Consider the following 18,798-nt stretch of genomic DNA (forward strand, 5'->3'; position numbering starts at 1 on the left):
GCGGATCGACACTGGAGAAGGCTAAATAGTAAGTGGAAGGTTTACGGTTGTATTTATATTGACTTTTTGCTTGGGTAACTCAAGGTTCTTGGCTCGCTTGGCTAATCTAACCGATACCGATTAATTATGCACCATGTCAGTCGTGATCAACCATGCACTCTTAGTCTATTACTACTACTCTGACATCCAAGTAGCTGTCTTGAAATGTCAGTAAACCCTTCTCAATTCGGAAGCATCCCTCAGGGGAATTAATGCAGGTTCCAATCGCAGCCACACTTTATCTCACTCTATCTACCGGCATTGGGCTCCTTTAACTTTTGTGTGGAGAAGCTCGACCAGAACAAGGTCGTATTGAAAGGCTTTGTCTCCACTGCTACCAGGTTCGGGGTGCCTGCTTCCGGATCCTCGACCTTCTTTTTCCAGCTCTTGTTCCGTATTACTACGGATAAGGAAGGGATCTCTGCTGTGACAATTCATGCTATTTTCTAAAACAACCTCATGGCCTTATCCGTTGATCGAATTTAGCCTGATGGGCAAAGCGGATATGGCTGGTCGTAGGATCTAAAACAAAGAATATAGTGCGGCGTGACGACTCAAAGGAAGACTACGTGATCACTCCATGTAATACACATTTGTGATAAATCCTTAGAAGGATGACTTGAGTTATGTAAAAGAGTCAGCGCCGGGCGTTTCGAGCTTACCATTGTCACATGAACCCCTGCATCCAACACGCTAGTTGATAGAATCCTGGAGACTTCAAAATAGGCTCAATTGCTGCTGTGAACCTTTTCCGCCAAACTAATGGTATGATACTGTCACATAGCCCCATGTGTATAGTTCACCTATTATTTGCCGAACATACCGACAGGGCAGTTTGACTGGTGCGCTAACATGACGAGTATACCCCTGAGGCCCTGATCGACGGAAACAATATCAAGAAAATTAGATTAGTGGATCATTTTATGATAACGAGCCGCAGGGTATCAGAAGACAGACAAAATAGTCTAGTCGTCTTATACCAACTTAGATAGGCATTTATACTACTTTAATTTGGTAGCCTAAGCTTTAGACGAGATGATCAAATGATAAGCAATGAGATAATTATTGGTATCTAACAGATTGTTGAAGCTAGATCGAACATATAAGAGTCTATGTAACAGATGAAATAAAGAGAGAGAAGGGAAGAAAGAAATCTATGAATCGCCAGCCTCTCTATTCAGAGACTGGGCCTTGCACATGTCCGCATACATTCCACCTCTGGCTTGAAGCTCCTCATGAGATCCAGCCTCGGCTACCTGTCCACCAACAACCACAAAGATAATATCCGCATCTCGAATAGTAGACAGTCGGTGCGCAACAGCAATCACACTGCATCCACTCTCCTTCCTAGTCTGCTCAAGAGCCTCCTGAACCAACTTTTCTGAATGAGTATCCAGAGCTGAGGTTGCCTCGTCAAGGAGAAGAAGCTTAGGCTTGCGGATAAGCGCTCGCGCAATGGCGATGCGTTGACGTTGTCCACCGGAGAATGCTGCGCCGCGAGCGCCACAAGGAGTGTTGAATCCTTCGGGGAGGGATGTGACAAAGTCGAGAACGTTCGCTTGGCGGGCTGCCTCGTTGAGACGTTCATCGATTGAGTCGGTAACCTCATCCTCCAAGCCCATCAAGATGTTTTCTCGTACAGTTCCTTCGTACAGTACAGGCTCCTGTTGAACGATAGACATCTGTGAACGGAAAAGCCGAGGAGAAATGTTCTTGATGTCTTGTTGGCCGACGCATAGCTTACCTCGGGTCGGATCGTAGTAGCGCTCAAGCAGAGAAATCAAAGTTGACTTGCCGCATCCACTTGGCCCGACAACCGCGACAAACTGAGAAGGACTGATGTCCATATTCAACCCCTGAAGGACCTTCGTGCTTCGGTTCTTATACTTGAAGTGGACATCATCAACGGAAATAGCTTGGTCAAAGTCGGGACCGCTGTTCTCGTTTTCATCAGTTTCACGAATAACGCGCGTCTCCTCACGGAGATTGAAGAGGTAGTTGGCAGCTCCCTGAGCCATTGTGAGACTACCCAAGTTGGCGAACAGCTGCGCTGCAGATTGACCCGCGAAAAGAATACCGAGAAAAATGAGGAAGAACTGCTCAGCAGTATACTCGCCAGAGGTCATGAGCTGCGAGCCATACCAGAAACCAAGGGCCATTACAAGAAACTCGATTGATTGCGAGAAGGCATATGCAGTCATGGAGATGGAGAGTGACTTCACAGACTTGGCGACAATACTGGAAAGAGTCTCAGAGTACTGATCGATAAAGTCATTCTCGGCAGTCAGAGATGCAACGGTTCGCAAAGCGGAAACAGCTTCGCTAGCAAGACTCGCGCTCTCGCGGAAACGTGCCTCGTTGCTGTCATGTAGTCTGGACTCAAGACGGACTTTGAAGTATCCAGATCCCATTAGGAGAGGTAGACCAGCAAAAATCATGACAAGAGCAAGCTTCCATCCATATGCAAGTGCAAGAATCGAACTGGCAGTGATATTGGCAAGCATCACAACGATAACGAAGATGTTCAGACCAAGGAGCTCCTGAAGGTGATCAGGGATCGATGAGAGGATAGAGGCCAGGGCGTTGGATGAGTTTTCGGTTCGATCAAAGAACTCAATGTCCAATCCAACCATGCGGGTGAACAGCTCAAGGCGGTAGCGGTACGAGATCGCTTGACCCACGTGGCTGGAAATGTACCCGATGATGCCGTAAGCGAGCAGATTCCCGAGAGCGATGACGAAGAACATGAGGGCGTAAAAGTTGGCGTCCGAAGCAGAGGGCTCAATGGAGAAGGCGGTGATAATTCGTGAGAAGAGGATAGCCTGGCCAGGCCACGTCGCCGCAGCAAGAGCGCAGCCGAGAGCAGAAACAACGATAAGAGGGAGAAGAGCTTTTTGCTCCTTGACAATCAGTAAGATGGATAATAGAATGGATCTATTCTTTGGCTTGGCCTTGTCCAAAGCCATGGACTTCTGACTTTGTACTGTCATGGTTCGCTCCAGAGTATCATCCGTGTCGAAGGCATCGGGGCTTTCCTTGGAAACGACTTCTTTCTTGTTATCGTGATCCACAACAGTGAGATTTTGTGCACGGATGAGCCTAGCGTAATGAGCGTCGAGAGCGAGAAGCTCATCGTGAGTACCTTGCTCGACAACTTGACCGGCGGAAATGACCACGATGTTGTCAGCATTCTTGATAGTCGATAGTCGATGGGCAATAACGAGTGTAGTTCGTTCCTGGGAAACATTTGACAAGGCCTTCTGTACAATTCGTTCGGCGGTAGGGTCGAGAGCGCTGGTGGCTTCGTCAAGGAGTAGGATCTTGGGGTTTGAGACGACACTGCGAGCGATAGCAACTCTTTGCTTCTGACCGCCACTGAGGCTGCCACCTCGCTCGCCAAGGTAAGTATCATAACCGCTCTCCAGATTCTTGATAAACTCGTGTGCGTAACTGGCCTCGCAGGCTTCTTGGACTAGCTTCCTCTGCTCCTCCATAGAAAGGGCTTTCTGAGCGTCGGTGAATCCCCTGGAAACGTTCTCAAATACGGTGCCTCTGAACAGCACGGGTTCCTAGAAATAGTGTTAGTTGAGTGAGCCCAATAGTGATGACTGATTGACGCCTACCTGTTGAACGAGAGACATCTGAGATCGAAACCATCTGACATTAAGGGTTGACACATCCATACCATCGAGCAATAGACGTCCAGAGTCTGGCATATACCATCGCTGCAACAAGCCAATGATGGTACTCTTACCAGAGCCACTCGCGCCGACAAAGGCTGTAGTCTTACCGGCAGGGATATCCAGGCTTATGTCCTTCAACACTTGTGCATCCGGTCGCGAAGGGTATGAGAAGGAAAGATTCTCGGCTTGTAAATGTCCGTGGCATGTTTCGGGAACCGTGCCCTCGTCGGAAAGAGGGTCTAGAAGAGATGGCTTGTCAAAGATCTTGAACATCTCGGATGCCGCTGCTGCGCCGTTGGTAAGGGCTGGGATCTGAGGGTACAGCAGGCCGATCGACGATGAAGCGAGGAGAGCAGAGAGAACGACGCTATAGGTTGGTTGTCAGGATGGCCATGGCATGGGTAATCTTTGGGGTCTTACGTGAAAACAGTTCCAACAGAATCAATCTCGCCATTCTGATACATACGAAAACCCTGCCAAAAGGCCAAGGCATTTCCGGAGTACATGCAAAAGTACGTTGACGAGCTCATGATTCCCCAAAGAATCGACTTCTTTTTACCATGAGCATGAGCTTCCTTAAGGTATTGATGATACCGGTTGACCATTCTGTCTTGAGCCCAGAACGCGTGGATTGTCCTGATCGATGCCAAAACCTCTTGTGCGAAGACGTTGGCTTTTGAGTGAGTACCCGTAATTCTTGCTTCGATGGGTGCAGCAATCGTCATGCCAATACCCATGATAAAGAAGAACAGAGGCACAACCGTAAGTGTGATGAGGGCTAGCTTCCATTGGACTGCGATCGCTACCACGAAAGCCGAGACAAACATGGCGAGTCCTTGAACTAGGAGAGACAATTTTTCAGCGATACCTTGGTTGATTCGAGTAACATTGGTAGTCATCTGAGCTGCAGGAGACCCAACGTTGGCCGTATCAAAGTACCAGATCTCGGTTCGTAGAAGCTTTTCGAGAAACTTCTGTCGGAGTACTCGTGTTGTTCGAATACCGGATATCGTGATAGACGTTGTTGCGATGTAGGCGAGGATGAACCTATTCGAAGGTCAGTTTGCAAGTCCTACAGTTCAAATCAACAGAATGAGCGACGAACTTGGCTACAAAGAGGTAGATAAACCAGAGCAGAAAGGAGTTGACTTCAGATTTAAAGTCGTCAGTGTCTACTGAACCTCCAGCAAAGTCTGCGAATTTTCCTGTGAATTGTCCGAATATGATCGTCATTAAAGGCATGGTTGCTCCGCTCGCGATTGAACAGATGAGAGATGTGATATTCAAGAATATATCGAGACGATCAGCAAATTGGAAGGCTCGCTGACAGATTTTAGTTTCCTTTATCGTTATTGTATCGAGCAACTTGAATTTACCCATAGATCTCCCATCTTTGCTTGTTTCTCTCCATCATCTTGTGTTGTCGTTGTCGTGGGTTCCTCGACAAGAGTCTTCTTTTCATTCTCGAGATCCATGTTGGGTGTTTGGGAGGTTGTTGCTGTCTGTAATGTTGCTGTCATCCGGTCAAGGGTATAAAAGGAACCAATATCTAATTAGTAGGTGTAAAAAGAAAACCGGTAGATGCTCAAAGGCACTGGAATGAAAAGAATGAGATTGCCTTATCGACAATTCTGGTGGAAGCATTGAATACTTGTAATACTCGACCTGAGAACCAACCTAAACCCAAATGGGTAGTCAGTCGTAAGGCTCATGCTGACTTCAAATGAGCATCCCTGGAGATGATCGATCCACTGCAGTATCGATCCCCTTATCTTAGCGGGCCCGTGGGAGAAAGGATATCCAATCGTCAAGACTACCGCTAACTGTACAAGGTTAGTTACGCCCATCACTCGGACCCCGCGCTTCCACGGGACCGCGGGAGAACTACTTCAGCATAAGCTCAATCTGTGTCTTCTCAAGATCCGTCCTCCCGTTCTCCCGTGAAACCGACATTAATTCTACGACGGGTTTAAAACCTGAAAGCTAGTTCTTAGTGCGTCATGTCCGGCGAGGAGACAATCCTGGCAAGGCGAGCCCGTCTTTCGCAGGTCCCACGAGCGGTACGTACCATGTGAAGACAAACCACCAAACTTGAGATCTACACTAGGTTTTGGTGGGGTTTGATGATGGTGAATTAGCTGAATTCATTTTCTTCTGAGACGACGTTTCTCTTCTCTAAGCCTAGAGCTACAAGATTAGTCCGAATGGAGGAATACTTGTATCTACTCTCGAGTAGCCTCGTAGGGCTGCATTTGAGGCGTACGCTAACTATGAATAGTGTGAAGCATGCAAAGTTCGCAAGGTAGTCCAAGTCAACTCCATTGGTTAAGGATATCTCAACTGAACTATACCAGATTCGTTGTGACCGATCTCACCCCTGTGGCAACTGTAAAGCTGCCGGTATAGCTTGCCAACAGGCCCATTCCGTGCAATCAGAGGCCCGTCCAAGACAACCTGACAATAGGGTATCCCAACTGTAAGTCCCTCAACCCTCTGCTTTAATCATACTGACCATAATCAAAGAGAAGAATATGTGGCCACCCTCGAAGCTAGACTAGCTAAAGTCGAGGCTCGGTTAGACAAACAGCCTGCGGAATTATCCTCGCCTACACCTGCACCAGCATTTGCTTCTACTTCCGCACCCTCAACTAAGAAGCCAGACTCTTCCATCTCTCCAGCTGTCTCTTCTGAACCTAGTGTATACGATGTTGCTCCATCACCTGTCGGTAACTTGTACGAAGGGAGTTCATCCTTCATCGGTCAGTTTCAAGTGGCCAGTGAAGAGATCAAACGGTCCGTGGCTGCGGAAACGCCAGAGGGCCAGCAAACAATTAGTGAATCTTTCAGCCAATTACACTCGATACTTCATAGTGAGGACAACAAGAAACCTATGAGCGGTCCAACGCGGTCTATACCAGAGATCATCCCTCTACCAGCTTCCATTGTTCTCACAGTGTTGCGTACCATCAAAGGTGAGCAGTTTTCCCATTCTCACCATTCCAAGGCTGAATGAGTGTCTAACAAAATCACAGCAAATCCAACTCGCTTTCTGCCCGGTCAAGCTGTAACGGACACCAAGCTCATCGAACATTTTTGCCAGAAAGTCTACTTTCCCACAGAACCAGTAACTCTCGGTCATATCACAAGTGTCAATGGTATCATGCGTCTTCTCCTCAGGGAATTCATCATCACCGAACATCCTTTGAGCAAAGAGCATGATTTGAAGGCATTGAAAGCTCAAGCTGAGCGAAACTTCGATCTAGGACTTGAAACGTTCGAGACTCTGACGGTGCCTAGTTTTGAAAATGTGGTTGTACTCACAACTGCCGTAAGTTCCAAAATCATTTTTCTCACATTCTTTTACTCATGTAACTGTGTAGGTTCTCAAAATCCAGAACGAGAGTAAACCAGTCCTCGCTCGCACTCTTGTCAATGCAGGCCTCAGTCACTGTCAAATGCTAGGCTACCATCGCGAAATCACATATCAGAAAGATCAAAGCGGTTTTGCTGAAAACAAGCGTCGTCTATTTTGGACGCTATACGTCATGGACAAGACCAATTCCATCCATCTGGGCAATGCGTCTAGGATCCAGGACATTGAGGTGGACGCACATTGGCCTGCTATACCGGATGATCTTGCCGAAAAGCCCTGGATTGAGCTTTTTCATCTGGTAATTAGGCTGGCTAAAATCCAAGGTTTGATTTTTGACAAACTATACTCTGTTGCTGCATTGCAATCTCCAGCTGTGGAGCGAAGACAGTGGATTGACTCTCTAGTTGCTGACGCTCATCGATGGAGGCATGACTTAGACAACGTAGAAGCTTTCCCACCACCCACATTTGAAATGCTCTATACTAATACTCTCACAGCTCGATGGTAGCCAAGTCAGATTCAAGAAGATATTAGAATTATCAATGACTCATTGGGACATTATGTATTACTCAACTCTCACCACACTCCTCCGAGCACCAGCTATGCCGGGTGTTGGAACAGATATGACTTCACAATGTTTTCAAGCCGCCAGGCTCGCTCTGAAGAGCCATTTGCGCGCATTCTCAGGCTACGGCGGAGAGAAAATGTTCACAAAGGCAGACTACATCGACTGGTAAGTAGCCCGTAGCTCACTATTGGCCGTCAGCTTACATGAGAAGGGCGCTTCATAACTCCTCCTTCACCCCCTTCGTCGTAACCTTCCTTCACTCAATCGCAGCCTCCAGCCTCGAAGATGTCAGCCTTCTTGAGGAGGTAGTCGACACGTTTCGCCACGCGCGTGAAATCCACGCCGGTGCCGAGAAACTCTACCAGATCTGTGATACATTCGCACGACTAGCCCGGCGGATGGTGGAGTCACAAAACACGTCAGTGGGCATGTATGATGAGAACACCGATTCGCTCCAGGTGGCAGGTGTTTCTGAGAACTTACCGCTTAGTTGGCCAGAGTTGGGACAACAAGTTGACGCTGATGCTAACGTGAGCGTGTTCTTGAATGATGACATGACGTCAATCCTGGCTGACTGGATCAACGGACAACCTCCTGCGACGGATATGTTTGCTATGGATTTTGGAGAGTAGATTCTGTTTGTCTCTGTCGCAAAAGTGCATTGGTTATGAGAGAGACGCGTCACCCTTTGGGTCGTCTCAGCCAGGCAACGAGATAAATTTTGAAAAGTACACAGACACATAGGCAATCGTTTTGTCCGATTCTGCCAAATTGTCCTTGTCGAGTCCTTGTCTTGAATTTGAATGCTGTTGCCTTGCATTCCATTTTTTACCATACACTTCTCTGAGAAAGCAGATCGTCTTCTGTCGCTAGTCTTTGTGGTCATGTCATATTATGCGAAGCCCATTGGTTCCCTAGTCTTTTATATGTCTACCTGGTCAGGCAGAGAGATTCTTTGATTTTTACGAATATTTAAGAACAAACCAAAACACTCCTTGGGGTACCTATTCAACATGGTTAGCCTTTCTCCATGATCCCTTTCGTATAATCCTATCTTCCACAGCTTTGACCACCTTGCCATTTGCTCAACTTAATACATCGCTTTTCTTTGGTAACACCGAGACTCTATTACAATGGCGGTATGTCTTCCGGCAAACATATCTTTATGGTCTTGCTAACATCTAGCCGACAGTCTGCTTCAGGGTATGATTGAATCTTTCTAGAGTATGCCACGTACTGAAATACTGAACTTCAACAGTGTCTCCATCGATAGGGCATGCATCGTAGCAGCCAGTGCTCTACAATTTAACTCTGGTAGTAAAGTCAAATTCGTCATTTTCAAAATCACCAACAACCAACAGAAAGTTGTGCTTGAAGAAACTGGGTTCGAAACGGACTACGAAATCTTTCGACAGAAACTCGTTTCGGCTGTCGATGGGTCTGGAAAGCCTGAACCGCGATATGCAATTTACGATGTAGACTATGATCTCGGAGAGGATGGAAAGCGGTATGTTTGGCTACCTTGTTGTATACTTCGGATAATTTCTAACGGTTTCAGGACCAAAACGGTCTTTATCTCGTGGGTTCCACAGAACTCGCCCATCAAGGTATTTATTCCATCCCGTGTGCTATATAAAGTTATGCCATGCTAATGTTTTGTAGCTTCGCATGCTTTACGCCAGCACCATGGAATCAATGAAAAAAGCACTCAACATTGGGATTTTTATCCATGCAGACGATCAAAACGACATTGAGTTTGTAGAATTGGTCAAGGCAGCTAGTGGTGGCAAGACCAAGTAATGCAGGAGGTACAGTACTTACAGGGGTCCATGTCACAAGCCTCATCGTCTCTTCAACTGTACCTCGGGACATGAGAGTTTTTAGTGCTTTACCAAGCAACTAGACAGCTCTTAGCTCATTCGAAACAAGATCTAAAGCCGATTTCCATGGATCTGGAACAATCAAGCTTTTTCCTTTTCTTTTTTCCCCTCTCAAGTGTTGATCGTGGTTGAGCTAGTGCTGCATACGATGACGTTACCACTAAACAAGACGTCTTTCAGTGGATTGGATTTGTCCTTTTGACACACACTCGCCACGCATATCGTCAAACAAGTGTGGCTGGAAAACCTGGAATCTCTCCATTTGTCCTACAACCTACAACGTCATCCTTCGTACAAGTCACTATAAACTTTATTTATTTCTTTGTATTATTACTCAACTTTGTCCTCGCTGACAAGGAAGGAGCTGCAAACATCATCTTAATCAGTCAAGATGCCGCGTACGCTATTACTTTGCTTTATCCATGGATTCAAGGTGACCATCTCCTCATTCCGAGTAGGATAACACTAACATAAGCTTAGGGTACCGATAATACCTTTCATGAATTTCCATATGTAAGTAACTAGCCCAAGGTCGAAATAGAGTTAGCAGCCACTAATACTCTCAAGGACCTCAAAAGCGCCGTCGCCAAGCAACTGCCAGAAGACAAGGTCGAGTCCGTCGTCTATCCCAAGTATGAAACATCTGGAGAACTAGCTCAAGCCTCCGAGGGCTTCCTCGAATGGTAAGTCGTCCTGTCATGTAAATCAAAGAAGTCTAATGTGCGAACCATCAGCACAGGCTCAAGGAACGGGTTATGGATATTCGAAAGAAAAAGTCCGAGAAGCCATGGCCCCCTCATGACAGAGACGTCGGTGTCATCCTTGTTGCACACAGCATGGGAGGTTTCGTTGCAGCAGACTCTCTGTTCCTAGCCATAAACGAAAGAGCCAACAATGGAGACGAGAACGATCCCCTCTTCCCTCTAATTCAAGGCATTCTGACATTTGATACTCCTTACAACGGCCTTGCCCGCTCCATGTTTGTCTATGGCGCTTTCTCCAACTACCAAAAAGTCAACAGCGTCTTCAACGTCATGACAGCTTTATCTGCTGCCGCGCCTGCTAGCCTTGCTCGGCTAAGTGCTGGACGCGCCGCTACTACCGCCGTTACTACTAGTACACGAGGACCGCAGTGGAAGACATGGCAGCTAGTAGCTGTCAAGACGGGCACAGTTGGCGCCATCGCAGCTGGTGGCGTAGCGGCTTACATGAATCGAGAAGCCATCATCCAAGGAATGAAGAGCGTCAAGAACATCAACAAAGAGTCCGTCGCCGAAGGATACCGCCAAAGTATGGATGCCCTCGGTCAAGGTCTGGCTTACATCAACCGCGGCAATGTTGGAAAGTCCTTCGCCTGGCTCTCAGATCACGTCACCTTCGTTGGCGCACTCCTTAGACAGAAAGAGCTCAACCGCCGGTTGGAACGTATTGGCGCACTCAAGGGTATTGGCCTGCACGACTTTTACTGTTCCCTCGGTGAGAATGGCTACTGGAGTGGAGGCTATTTTGTCCCCGAGCGAACATTCTGTGCTGTTCCGGAAGAAAGCCACTCAGCGTACCCGATCTTTGAAAGATGTGTCATGCTCAAGGCTGATGATGAAGTCGAAGCTCACATGAACATGTTCAAGCCTGAGAAGCATCGTGGATACGAAGATATGACAGTCAAGTCAGCCGAACTTGTCAAAGAGTGGTTCCTAAGCGAAGAGAACATCGTCGACGATCCCAAGTTCCGAGAAACACCACCTGAAGAGACTGAGGAAACTGAAAAGACCAAAGAGATCCTTGAGAAAGATCCAGGTGCGGAAGAAAATGAAAAGGCCGAGGGTGCGGAGGACAAGAACAAAGATGATGAATTCCCGGACGAGTCGCCTCTCGATATCGCAAATGCCGCGTCCCTTGTACCACTCCCTGACGACAAGGGAGATAATCTCATCGGTGATGCTAATATTGAAGGTGCCGACACCGTGGAGAAACGAAACTACCTCAACTACCTCTTCGGCGTAGCTCAATCGGCCGGTACTGATGCCAAAGGTTGGCTGCCAAACAAGATCCCCCAGATGCCAAACCTACCTAGCATGCCAAACATGCCCAAGGTCCCCAGTTCTGTATCATCTCTGGGAAATGTCTCGATGCCCAGTATGAGAATCTGGGGCAAGAAAGAAGGCAATGCTCAAGGAGAGGGTGAGAAGCAGGATTCTGAGCAGAAGACTCTCAGTGAGTCTGAATCCAAAACAGCTGGTGAGACCAAGGCAGAGGCAGAGGGGACGAAGAAGACCGCAGAGGAGACAAAGGAAGCAGCGGAACCGGATAAGGCTAAGGATGACGCTCAAGAGAGTGCTGGAGACAACACAGAGGTTGCCAACAAGATGGAGACGGAAAGTGACAAGAAAATGGGTTAAGGACAAGTTGTGTCGTTTGCGTTGTTTGTTTCCTCTTACTACCTCAGATTAATGGCTGTCAGTAAATGCACGGGATATGATGTGCGTTGGGTCAAGTTGAAGAATGAACGTAATAATAAAAGAGCCTATTTCTATTCCCCAAATGATCCCATATGTATTTCTTCCTCTTTCGAAATCTGGTCCTTGTTCAGCCTAGCTCACTTCCAACCTAACAGTCGATAACAATTCTTCCCTTTCCACGGCTAACACAGCTCAACATTGACTCTTTTTTCTGCTCCTCATCCAAAGCAACACCCTTATGCTCCACCTTTCCCTTACAAACATCAACCATACACGTCCCACAGTTTCCGACCAGGCATGATGACTCGATCTCGAATCCAGCGTCAGACAAGACCTGAAGAAGAGACTTTTTGCCAGGAACTTGGAGGATCTTGCCTGTCGACTTGATTTCGGCTTCGAAAGGTTCTCCAGTCCCTGTTGTTGCGTCACCGAATTCTTCGAAATGAATGTCAGTCTTAGGATAGTTAAGAGCGGTCGTTATAGTACGGCAGACATTCATTAAAGAAGTTGGACCGCAGCAGTAAACGGCAAAGGTGTTGCCGTTTTCATCTGTTGGTTTGGGGATGACTTGGTCGAGATCGAGACGCTGACCTTGATCTTTGGCATAAATGGTCGTCCTGTCGAGTGGTAGACGGGGCAGGTAGGCAGCGTCATTGCGGCTTCGTACGGCGTAGTGTACCTCGATGTCGGCTTGCTTGCTGGACAGTCTCTCGATCTCAGTGAGGAATGCTGTGACCCCAATACCGCCAATAACGAAGATGTGTTTGCGGGCCTGTGATTCCAAAGTCTCATCTTGTTGAATCGTAGAAGCATTACGGCCTAGTGCGACTTTGATAACATCCTCAACATTCAGATGGTCATGCAGATAGATCGATCCACCTCTTGAGTTGTCGTCTCGAGCAACGCCCAATTCGAAACGGTTCGTAGTACCTGATACAACTGAGTAGGCACGGGACAAACTTCCATCTGGTCCAAATTGGAGCCGAACGAAAGGGAATTGTCCAAAGGCTGAGCCCTCAACTTTCTTGTCATCTCCTTCGACTTCAAAGACGAAGGACTTGACTCGTGTAGTAAGATCTGTCTTGGAGACTAATTTGTAAGGTCGCCAAACCACTGGAATCTTATCGCCTTCGAGCCTGCCGCTCATGTCTTCCGCTCCGTGCTCAAGACGTTTGCGAAAGATATCCAGCATCTCTTCAGATAGTGCAGGGAGAGTCGCCAGCTCTCGAAACGCCTCGTAATTGTCCTTTTCATGGTACAGATAATTCTGGACCCGGGCAAGAGACCAGGTGGGATGGATTCTTTCGACGAGTTGCATCTCATCGCCCTGCTCAATGAAGCCCGTCTTGATAACCCGGTAGTACCAACCCATCCGCCCAGTTGACTGCGTCATAGCTGAAGCCTTCTTATGCTGAAAACGATGATTCAGCTTATAACAAGGCTGTCTGGGCGATGTGACTTGAATAAGTACTTCCTTTCCGACACGGTAAATATCGCCGATGCAGACATTTAGTTCTGACATGTACATCGTAGAAAGGTTCTCTCCAAAACCGCCAATTTTGAAAAGATCGTCACGGCCAGGGAGTTCGGCATTCCACAGATCATAGTGAGCAGCACAGTACTGATGCAAAGCCTTTTCAGGACCGCCATGATGGATGTAGTGATGCTCATCGCCCACAAGACCGAGAGGAGTAACCTCCCATTTTCCTTGACGGTCTCTCTTGTTGATGGCGCTGCGGATGTTTACCCCGCCGATCGGACGGACTTTGCCTGTTCGCAAGCTGAGAAGGGTATCTGTGGGAGGGAGAGGGGCAGGACCTACAGCGGAGATTCCAAAGTTGGGATACATGATGGCAGTTGTTGTTTTCAGTGTTTGTTGATGTTGAGATAATTTTGGTTCGAGGTTGAGTCAAGCGTGGAAATTTATGTGGGATCTGATGTCTGACACCTACCTACCTAGTCTAGGCATCCTCCACTTGCCTGATAAAGCAAGTCCCTCAAAAGTTCTTATCACCAATAGCTTGGCTCTGACTGGCTGGAGGTTCATTCCTGACTACTGCCTTGTTGGTTCTAAAGTGAGTGGTTTTGATATGTTTCCCCATCACTCAATTACAATCTTTTCGTTTTCTCTTCCCACCCCAAACATGCCTAATATTTCTCGCCGGCCCTCTAAAGCTTTCCTTGCATCCTCGAATAAATGAGCCGAATCGATTAGCCAAGACAACAACCTTGTGCAACGCACCCATCTCTCTTTTAGTACTCTCACCAGCTCCTGTTTGTTCTTATACGATCCCAGCCATGACTCGGGCAACTCAAAGATGTCGTCAACTGATCTAGGGAATAAACTCGATTCTTGCTTGAGGGCTATCGAGATTAATCCATTGAATCGTTTGAAAAGAAGACCCCAGGCGGCTTTCCAGCCACTTATCTCAGCCTCGATTTTGCCAGACTTTTCTTTTCGTCTGTGCGGTTGCTTTTGGGAATCCTCAACCGTTGAGAAGGTATCCAGAACCTTACCACAATAGCTCAGGTCGTCCTGTGCTGCGCTCAAGTCTAATCCTGCCAGTTTTTCAAAGATTTGCACACTCCAAAAATGTTCAAGTCCCAAAAGCTCTGTAAAGAAATCGTCGACCAATGATGACTCGTGCTTGCTGGTCCAGTCTGGGTCTTCCTCAAGTTGGAGCCTCCAAGCAGTGACATCATCCTCCGAAACAGATGGTGATTCGATTTCAGTGATGACCGCATATCTGGAATAAAGGTTCATGGCGTCAATACGTTGGTTCGTCAGGAACGAATCAGCCGAGTTGCATGTGATCAATCCGTCTTCCCTCGGTTGAATTAGATATCTCCATTGGTAAAGAAACGTGATAATATCCAGGGTCAAGGGATATGTTGCTTCGAGGATACATGTTCTGTCGAATTCCGGATGTTTACTGTACAGATGCTTCTTGCCTATCGAGTATATGATTACAGATGCGCATGGGTAAATAAGCTTATACGTAATAGCGTTGTCTCGACGGATATGTTTGTCAGCGACAAAGAGTGTTTTGCAGCCTGGGATCTTGACCAAAGCCAGATAATCACTCGACACTAAGATTCGTTCTGGTGTGTTTCGTAACGTTGCCATAGGACCACTGACGGCAAGGGTTACAACGCCTTGGCGAAGCACTCGGTAATGGTTCTCTCTATGGACACCATCAATTGTGCTGTTTGGCGACAAGCGGATGAAGTCGGCACGTTTCAACTCTGCAATCTCGTATCCCGACGTGATGAGACAGCCTGTTTCAGCATCCACGGCTCTGTAATATCTTTCCGGGTCTGGTTCTCCGGTCTCAATTCCGGAGGTCGATAGCGTAACGTTCTTGCGAAGGGATTTCATCGAGCGGTTCCAGATGGGTTGAGACGAGGATGAACTAGGTAACGATAGAGCAGGGATCCTATCCGGTGCTTCGTTTATACCATTCTGAATATCGCCTAATCTCTGGGAGATATCAGCCACGACGAATGGTCTCTCTTGTAGGTCCCACATGGGAACCCAGCTAGGGATGCCATAAGTTTTACGTTGTTTCATGTTGGTTAATGATTCTGTAAGTTCGAGGATCTCATGTCTTCCCTTGCGCTGTATGAGATATGCGGCAGTTCCAATGTACACTTCACGAACCATAAGATTGTAGTTTGCTTTTAAAATGTCGGCGTCTTCTAGATCAACTAGTCCAAGTAGGCCATAGATCTTATCGCGTAGGTCCGTCATACGGCATGAGGCGGTCGCAGCAAGGACCTGCACAAGGTCACTCTTGACGTAGGGGCCAATCGTCCCAATATGCGTAGTCCACCACGGGACAACAACGCCGCTTATGCGAGCCTTGGCAATCGTATTGAATGTGATTGGTGTTGACTCATCAGCACAATGCAAAATGACATTTCGAGCGAGCAGAACTTCCTGCACCACCCATAGACGCGAAAAGAATGGTCGCTCAAAAAATGGGTCCAGTATTATCGATGCATGATTTGCGAATTGTGTCATTCTCGGGTCGGTTGACTCAGCAATACCCTTGAGAAGAGTGATGGCATTGATACCATTGTCGTGATTCTCTCCAACATAGGCATGAACCACGGTTGCCTTGGAGAAGATGTCATCCATCATGGCGACTTGATACGATCTTTCATCGAGGTCAGACTGGTTGATACAAATCGAGTCTACCCAGACGAAGACCGATTCTAGTTCTTGGCGTAAATGACGAAGCGCTTGATGACAGCTCGAGGTAATTGGTAGAGCTCTGTTGCCCCGACCAATGAATATACGTTGACAAAGAGAGGCATCGTTGCTAGCGTTAGCCCAGGTGTATGACAGAGCCTCATAAGCAGGCGGCTTGTCCACGTCAACTACCCGCAGGCGGCCCTCGAGCGCCTTCTCAAGAGATGCAGGAAGAAGCTCCAGGATCCTGATGTGCGAGGCTTTTGTGAACTCAGGATAGATCACCGCTTGGATCTGACTTGGTTGGTGAGATCTCAGTTTGAGTGGCGGACTTCGAAACTCACTTCTCGCCCGTAAGCATCGCTCACTGTGGCCGTCTGGTGGGTAATGCCAGTACAAACCATGCCTTGGCTGGCCTTGACTTCCTGTAAGACTTTTTTGATATGGTCGTCAGGTACCTCGGTTAGATAATTGACGCATGATGGCCATGATAAGGGTGCGATGGCCTCTGATGGGTGCTCTTCCTCTTCATTTACAGACGCAGCGACAGGGTCGGCAACATGGTCAACGGAGAATTCAAGAGGGCCAATTGTACCGCAGGCTTGGCAAGTCCACAATTTACCATCGAACGGGATTGGGTCTATCCGGCGACAATCAGGGTCGTGCCAGTCCATGGTGAAAAGATACGGTGAACAATATGAGAAAGTGGGGTGGTGTCAGTTTTATAGGTACCTACTAAGGTAAGCAGCTGAACTTGTCCAACGAGGCTAATAACGAGGCTGTGCCTTACAAGGCAGACTTCAAAATAAGCAAGCATTTTGAGAGGACCTCCTTCTCTTTCCTTTATATGAATTTCTTTTCAGGGCCGCCGGTCGGTCTTCACAAGCGTCCTGTTATTTATCAACCACCGGACTTTCGCATCATTACAATGCGACCTATTTGAATTAAGCACTTGACTTCATATGCATAAATAACCTGTGAAATAAATTGATATCGGGTCTCCTCCTATAGCCATGCCTCAATTCCTTCTGTTTGACCCGGCGATTGTGACTCCAAGGTCCTTTGTGCAGCAATCTGGTATGTCGGCATACGATTCGAAACTCGAACAAAATGTCCAAGTTTGCAAATGAATCCCACAGCCTAAGTAGAGGTTGTTCCCTTCACAAGTTCTTAGTCTCTCTTTCAAACAATTTCCAGTCTTGATGTGATCCATCCGAGATCTGCTAGACAAAATCCAACCCGGATATATCTGTACCTCAGGAGAACACACAGTGTTACACCTCCCCCTGACAAGCGACCGTGACAGTACAAATAACCTGTCAACACACTATGAGGCCATAGCTTGAATGCAATACGCCATTTCGCCAACGCTGTAGAGCTGAAAACAACATCATTTCGCGACAACATGAGCCGCTCCCTTGCTTTCACGCCTCCTGCGCTCTGTAGCAGCACAGGTGGAACAAACGACACTCTCAGTATATGAAGTCGTAGCTACCCCATAGCACCGACCGACATAGTAATTGTCGTTCCGGCTGTCGAAGGGTTGCTGAGATCTCAGGCCACAGCTTTGGATCGGGCCCTGGATAGCATCGACATTTCCGCAGGATGTGCATTCTTGTATCGTCTCTGTCTGTGTACACATGGTGGATGCTGAAAAAGTGGTTTATAGCGGTGTGTTGTTTCAAGTGGTTTATCTTGACGTGTGTTGTTTGGAAAAGGTTTGCTAAGCGACAGGCGTATGTATGATGGACCAGGTTCAGGTTCTTGGCCGAACAAACCTGGAGGGTTATGTACCCGGATATATAGCCTGTCAGCTGGTTCGCAACTTGATAAACGTGAGCCTGATCCTGCCTAGACGAGGCAGACGAATTATCAGATCAGGCGGTGTGATTTGCCTATTGAAATGCAGTGTTACACAAATACTTCTGATAAATGATACTTTTGAGCATGTCTGATTATCGAAAAGGATCACAAGAACATCCCTCATGCCTTTCTATTACTATACCTCATCAGCTTATCTCTTTTGTTTATCAGGGCGGGTCTAGCAGTTCTTTTCCAGCGAACATAGCTTTGCTGCTTGGATATGTTCACCAGCTATTTTATATTTGAAAATTATATTGTGTTTTCATACCTTGTAATTACACCTTATGCCCAAGTCTCACAGAGGCCCCTCAAGTATACGAGTACGAAGAACAATACCCTGTGCGTTTCCCAACACAGGTATTTCCAAAAACGTTATTGCGCAGGTAAGGCACGCCACTTGATAACGAACAAACGGTCTCCCAATTCGTCTCCATCACACGTTGTTTTGCACATTTTGCTCGTACTGCCACGGTACCATCGAGTAAAGGATTATATACATCTTAGATATGTCACCTAGTTGTGTTTCAAGCAATATCACTGCTAGCATATCAACAAGCTCCCTTGGTCAACGCCTCAATTTAGGTATGCTGAGAAACATATGTTCGGAAAGTAGTACTTTTAATACATCGTGACTTGGACATTCACTGATTTCTCAAAAACAGGGGTGCAGAGGAGTATCTCTTTGGATGATACCTACCAATGCTTTAGTCGAAGTGGTCCTTATAGGTGAACTCGAAT

The 18,798-nt window shown here is 47.2% G+C and overlaps 7 protein-coding genes across 7 annotated transcripts; 3 read left to right on the forward strand and 4 right to left on the reverse strand.

Moving 5' to 3' along the window:
- Window positions 1–1,164: 1,164 nt before the first annotated feature.
- On the reverse strand, window positions 1,165–5,197 carry B0J16DRAFT_287064 (P-loop containing nucleoside triphosphate hydrolase protein; the record flags this gene model as incomplete). The annotated part of the gene is made up of 5 exons (XM_046124126.1): window positions 1,165–3,608; window positions 3,663–4,089; window positions 4,143–4,769; window positions 4,828–5,045; window positions 5,099–5,197. 5 exons carry the CDS (start codon window positions 5,195–5,197, stop codon window positions 1,194–1,196), a joined length of 3,786 nt encoding a protein of 1,261 aa, XP_045983033.1. The 3' UTR covers window positions 1,165–1,193.
- A 445-nt stretch (window positions 5,198–5,642) lies between these two features.
- Window positions 5,643–8,667, forward strand: B0J16DRAFT_341507 (uncharacterized protein). Its single transcript, XM_046127833.1, has 8 exons — window positions 5,643–5,782; window positions 6,001–6,024; window positions 6,077–6,198; window positions 6,246–6,694; window positions 6,755–7,050; window positions 7,103–7,537; window positions 7,593–7,828; window positions 7,875–8,667. Exons 1-8 carry the CDS (start codon window positions 5,723–5,725, stop codon window positions 8,293–8,295), a joined length of 2,043 nt encoding a protein of 680 aa, XP_045983034.1. The 5' UTR covers window positions 5,643–5,722; the 3' UTR covers window positions 8,296–8,667.
- An 18-nt stretch (window positions 8,668–8,685) lies between these two features.
- Window positions 8,686–9,726, forward strand: B0J16DRAFT_130221 (uncharacterized protein). The gene is made up of 5 exons (XM_046121751.1): window positions 8,686–8,802; window positions 8,856–8,866; window positions 8,922–9,170; window positions 9,222–9,270; window positions 9,326–9,726. The coding sequence occupies exons 1-5, from the start codon at window positions 8,797–8,799 to the stop codon at window positions 9,461–9,463; spliced, it is 453 nt and encodes a 150-aa protein (XP_045983035.1). The 5' UTR covers window positions 8,686–8,796; the 3' UTR covers window positions 9,464–9,726.
- Window positions 9,575–12,046, forward strand: B0J16DRAFT_130178 (uncharacterized protein). Its single transcript, XM_046121750.1, has 4 exons — window positions 9,575–9,976; window positions 10,024–10,056; window positions 10,111–10,226; window positions 10,283–12,046. The coding sequence occupies exons 1-4, from the start codon at window positions 9,935–9,937 to the stop codon at window positions 11,940–11,942; spliced, it is 1,851 nt and encodes a 616-aa protein (XP_045983036.1). The 5' UTR covers window positions 9,575–9,934; the 3' UTR covers window positions 11,943–12,046.
- A 22-nt stretch (window positions 12,047–12,068) lies between these two features.
- B0J16DRAFT_341513 (pyruvate kinase-like protein) lies at window positions 12,069–13,916 on the reverse strand. The gene has a single exon (XM_046127834.1). The coding sequence runs from the start codon at window positions 13,849–13,851 to the stop codon at window positions 12,151–12,153; it is 1,701 nt and encodes a 566-aa protein (XP_045983037.1). The 5' UTR covers window positions 13,852–13,916; the 3' UTR covers window positions 12,069–12,150.
- B0J16DRAFT_304804 (heterokaryon incompatibility protein-domain-containing protein) lies at window positions 13,917–16,894 on the reverse strand. The gene is made up of 2 exons (XM_046124735.1): window positions 16,542–16,894; window positions 13,917–16,491 (listed from the first exon to the last, which is right to left on the reverse strand). The coding sequence occupies exons 1-2, from the start codon at window positions 16,869–16,871 to the stop codon at window positions 14,104–14,106; spliced, it is 2,718 nt and encodes a 905-aa protein (XP_045983038.1). The 5' UTR covers window positions 16,872–16,894; the 3' UTR covers window positions 13,917–14,103.
- A 240-nt stretch (window positions 16,895–17,134) lies between these two features.
- On the reverse strand, window positions 17,135–18,004 carry B0J16DRAFT_341516 (uncharacterized protein). Its single transcript, XM_046127835.1, has one exon. The coding sequence runs from the start codon at window positions 17,837–17,839 to the stop codon at window positions 17,588–17,590; it is 252 nt and encodes an 83-aa protein (XP_045983039.1). The 5' UTR covers window positions 17,840–18,004; the 3' UTR covers window positions 17,135–17,587.
- Window positions 18,005–18,798: the final 794 nt, after the last annotated feature.

The sequence above is a fragment of the Fusarium flagelliforme genome (genome assembly GCF_020744385.1).
Source record: "Fusarium flagelliforme strain FIESC 12 MPI-CAGE-AA-0113 chromosome Unknown B0J16scaffold_4, whole genome shotgun sequence".
In the NCBI taxonomy this organism is placed as follows: domain Eukaryota; kingdom Fungi; phylum Ascomycota; class Sordariomycetes; order Hypocreales; family Nectriaceae; genus Fusarium; species Fusarium flagelliforme.

Excerpts from the sequence above, each read along its gene's own strand:
- B0J16DRAFT_304804 (XM_046124735.1), bottom strand. The coding sequence starts at position 16,871 with ATGGACTGGCACGACCCTGATTGTCGCCGGATAGACCCAATCCCGTTC. Across the intron at positions 16,492-16,541 it reads GCGATGCTTACGGGCGAGAA|ATCCAAGCGGTGATCTATCC; the intron begins GTGAGTTTCGAA and ends CAACCAAGTCAG.
- B0J16DRAFT_130221 (XM_046121751.1), top strand. Across the intron at positions 9,171-9,221 it reads CTCGGAGAGGATGGAAAGCG|GACCAAAACGGTCTTTATCT; the intron begins GTATGTTTGGCT and ends TAACGGTTTCAG. Across the intron at positions 9,271-9,325 it reads CACAGAACTCGCCCATCAAG|CTTCGCATGCTTTACGCCAG; the intron begins GTATTTATTCCA and ends AATGTTTTGTAG.
- B0J16DRAFT_341507 (XM_046127833.1), top strand. The coding sequence starts at position 5,723 with ATGTCCGGCGAGGAGACAATCCTGGCAAGGCGAGCCCGTCTTTCGCAG. Across the intron at positions 6,025-6,076 it reads AAGCATGCAAAGTTCGCAAG|ATTCGTTGTGACCGATCTCA; the intron begins GTAGTCCAAGTC and ends GAACTATACCAG. Across the intron at positions 7,051-7,102 it reads TGGTTGTACTCACAACTGCC|GTTCTCAAAATCCAGAACGA; the intron begins GTAAGTTCCAAA and ends GTAACTGTGTAG.
- B0J16DRAFT_130178 (XM_046121750.1), top strand. The coding sequence starts at position 9,935 with ATGCCGCGTACGCTATTACTTTGCTTTATCCATGGATTCAAG. Across the intron at positions 9,977-10,023 it reads GCTTTATCCATGGATTCAAG|GGTACCGATAATACCTTTCA; the intron begins GTGACCATCTCC and ends ACATAAGCTTAG. Across the intron at positions 10,057-10,110 it reads CCTTTCATGAATTTCCATAT|GACCTCAAAAGCGCCGTCGC; the intron begins GTAAGTAACTAG and ends AATACTCTCAAG.
- B0J16DRAFT_341516 (XM_046127835.1), bottom strand. The coding sequence starts at position 17,839 with ATGTGTACACAGACAGAGACGATACAAGAATGCACATCCTGCGGAAAT.
- B0J16DRAFT_341513 (XM_046127834.1), bottom strand. The coding sequence starts at position 13,851 with ATGTATCCCAACTTTGGAATCTCCGCTGTAGGTCCTGCCCCTCTCCCT.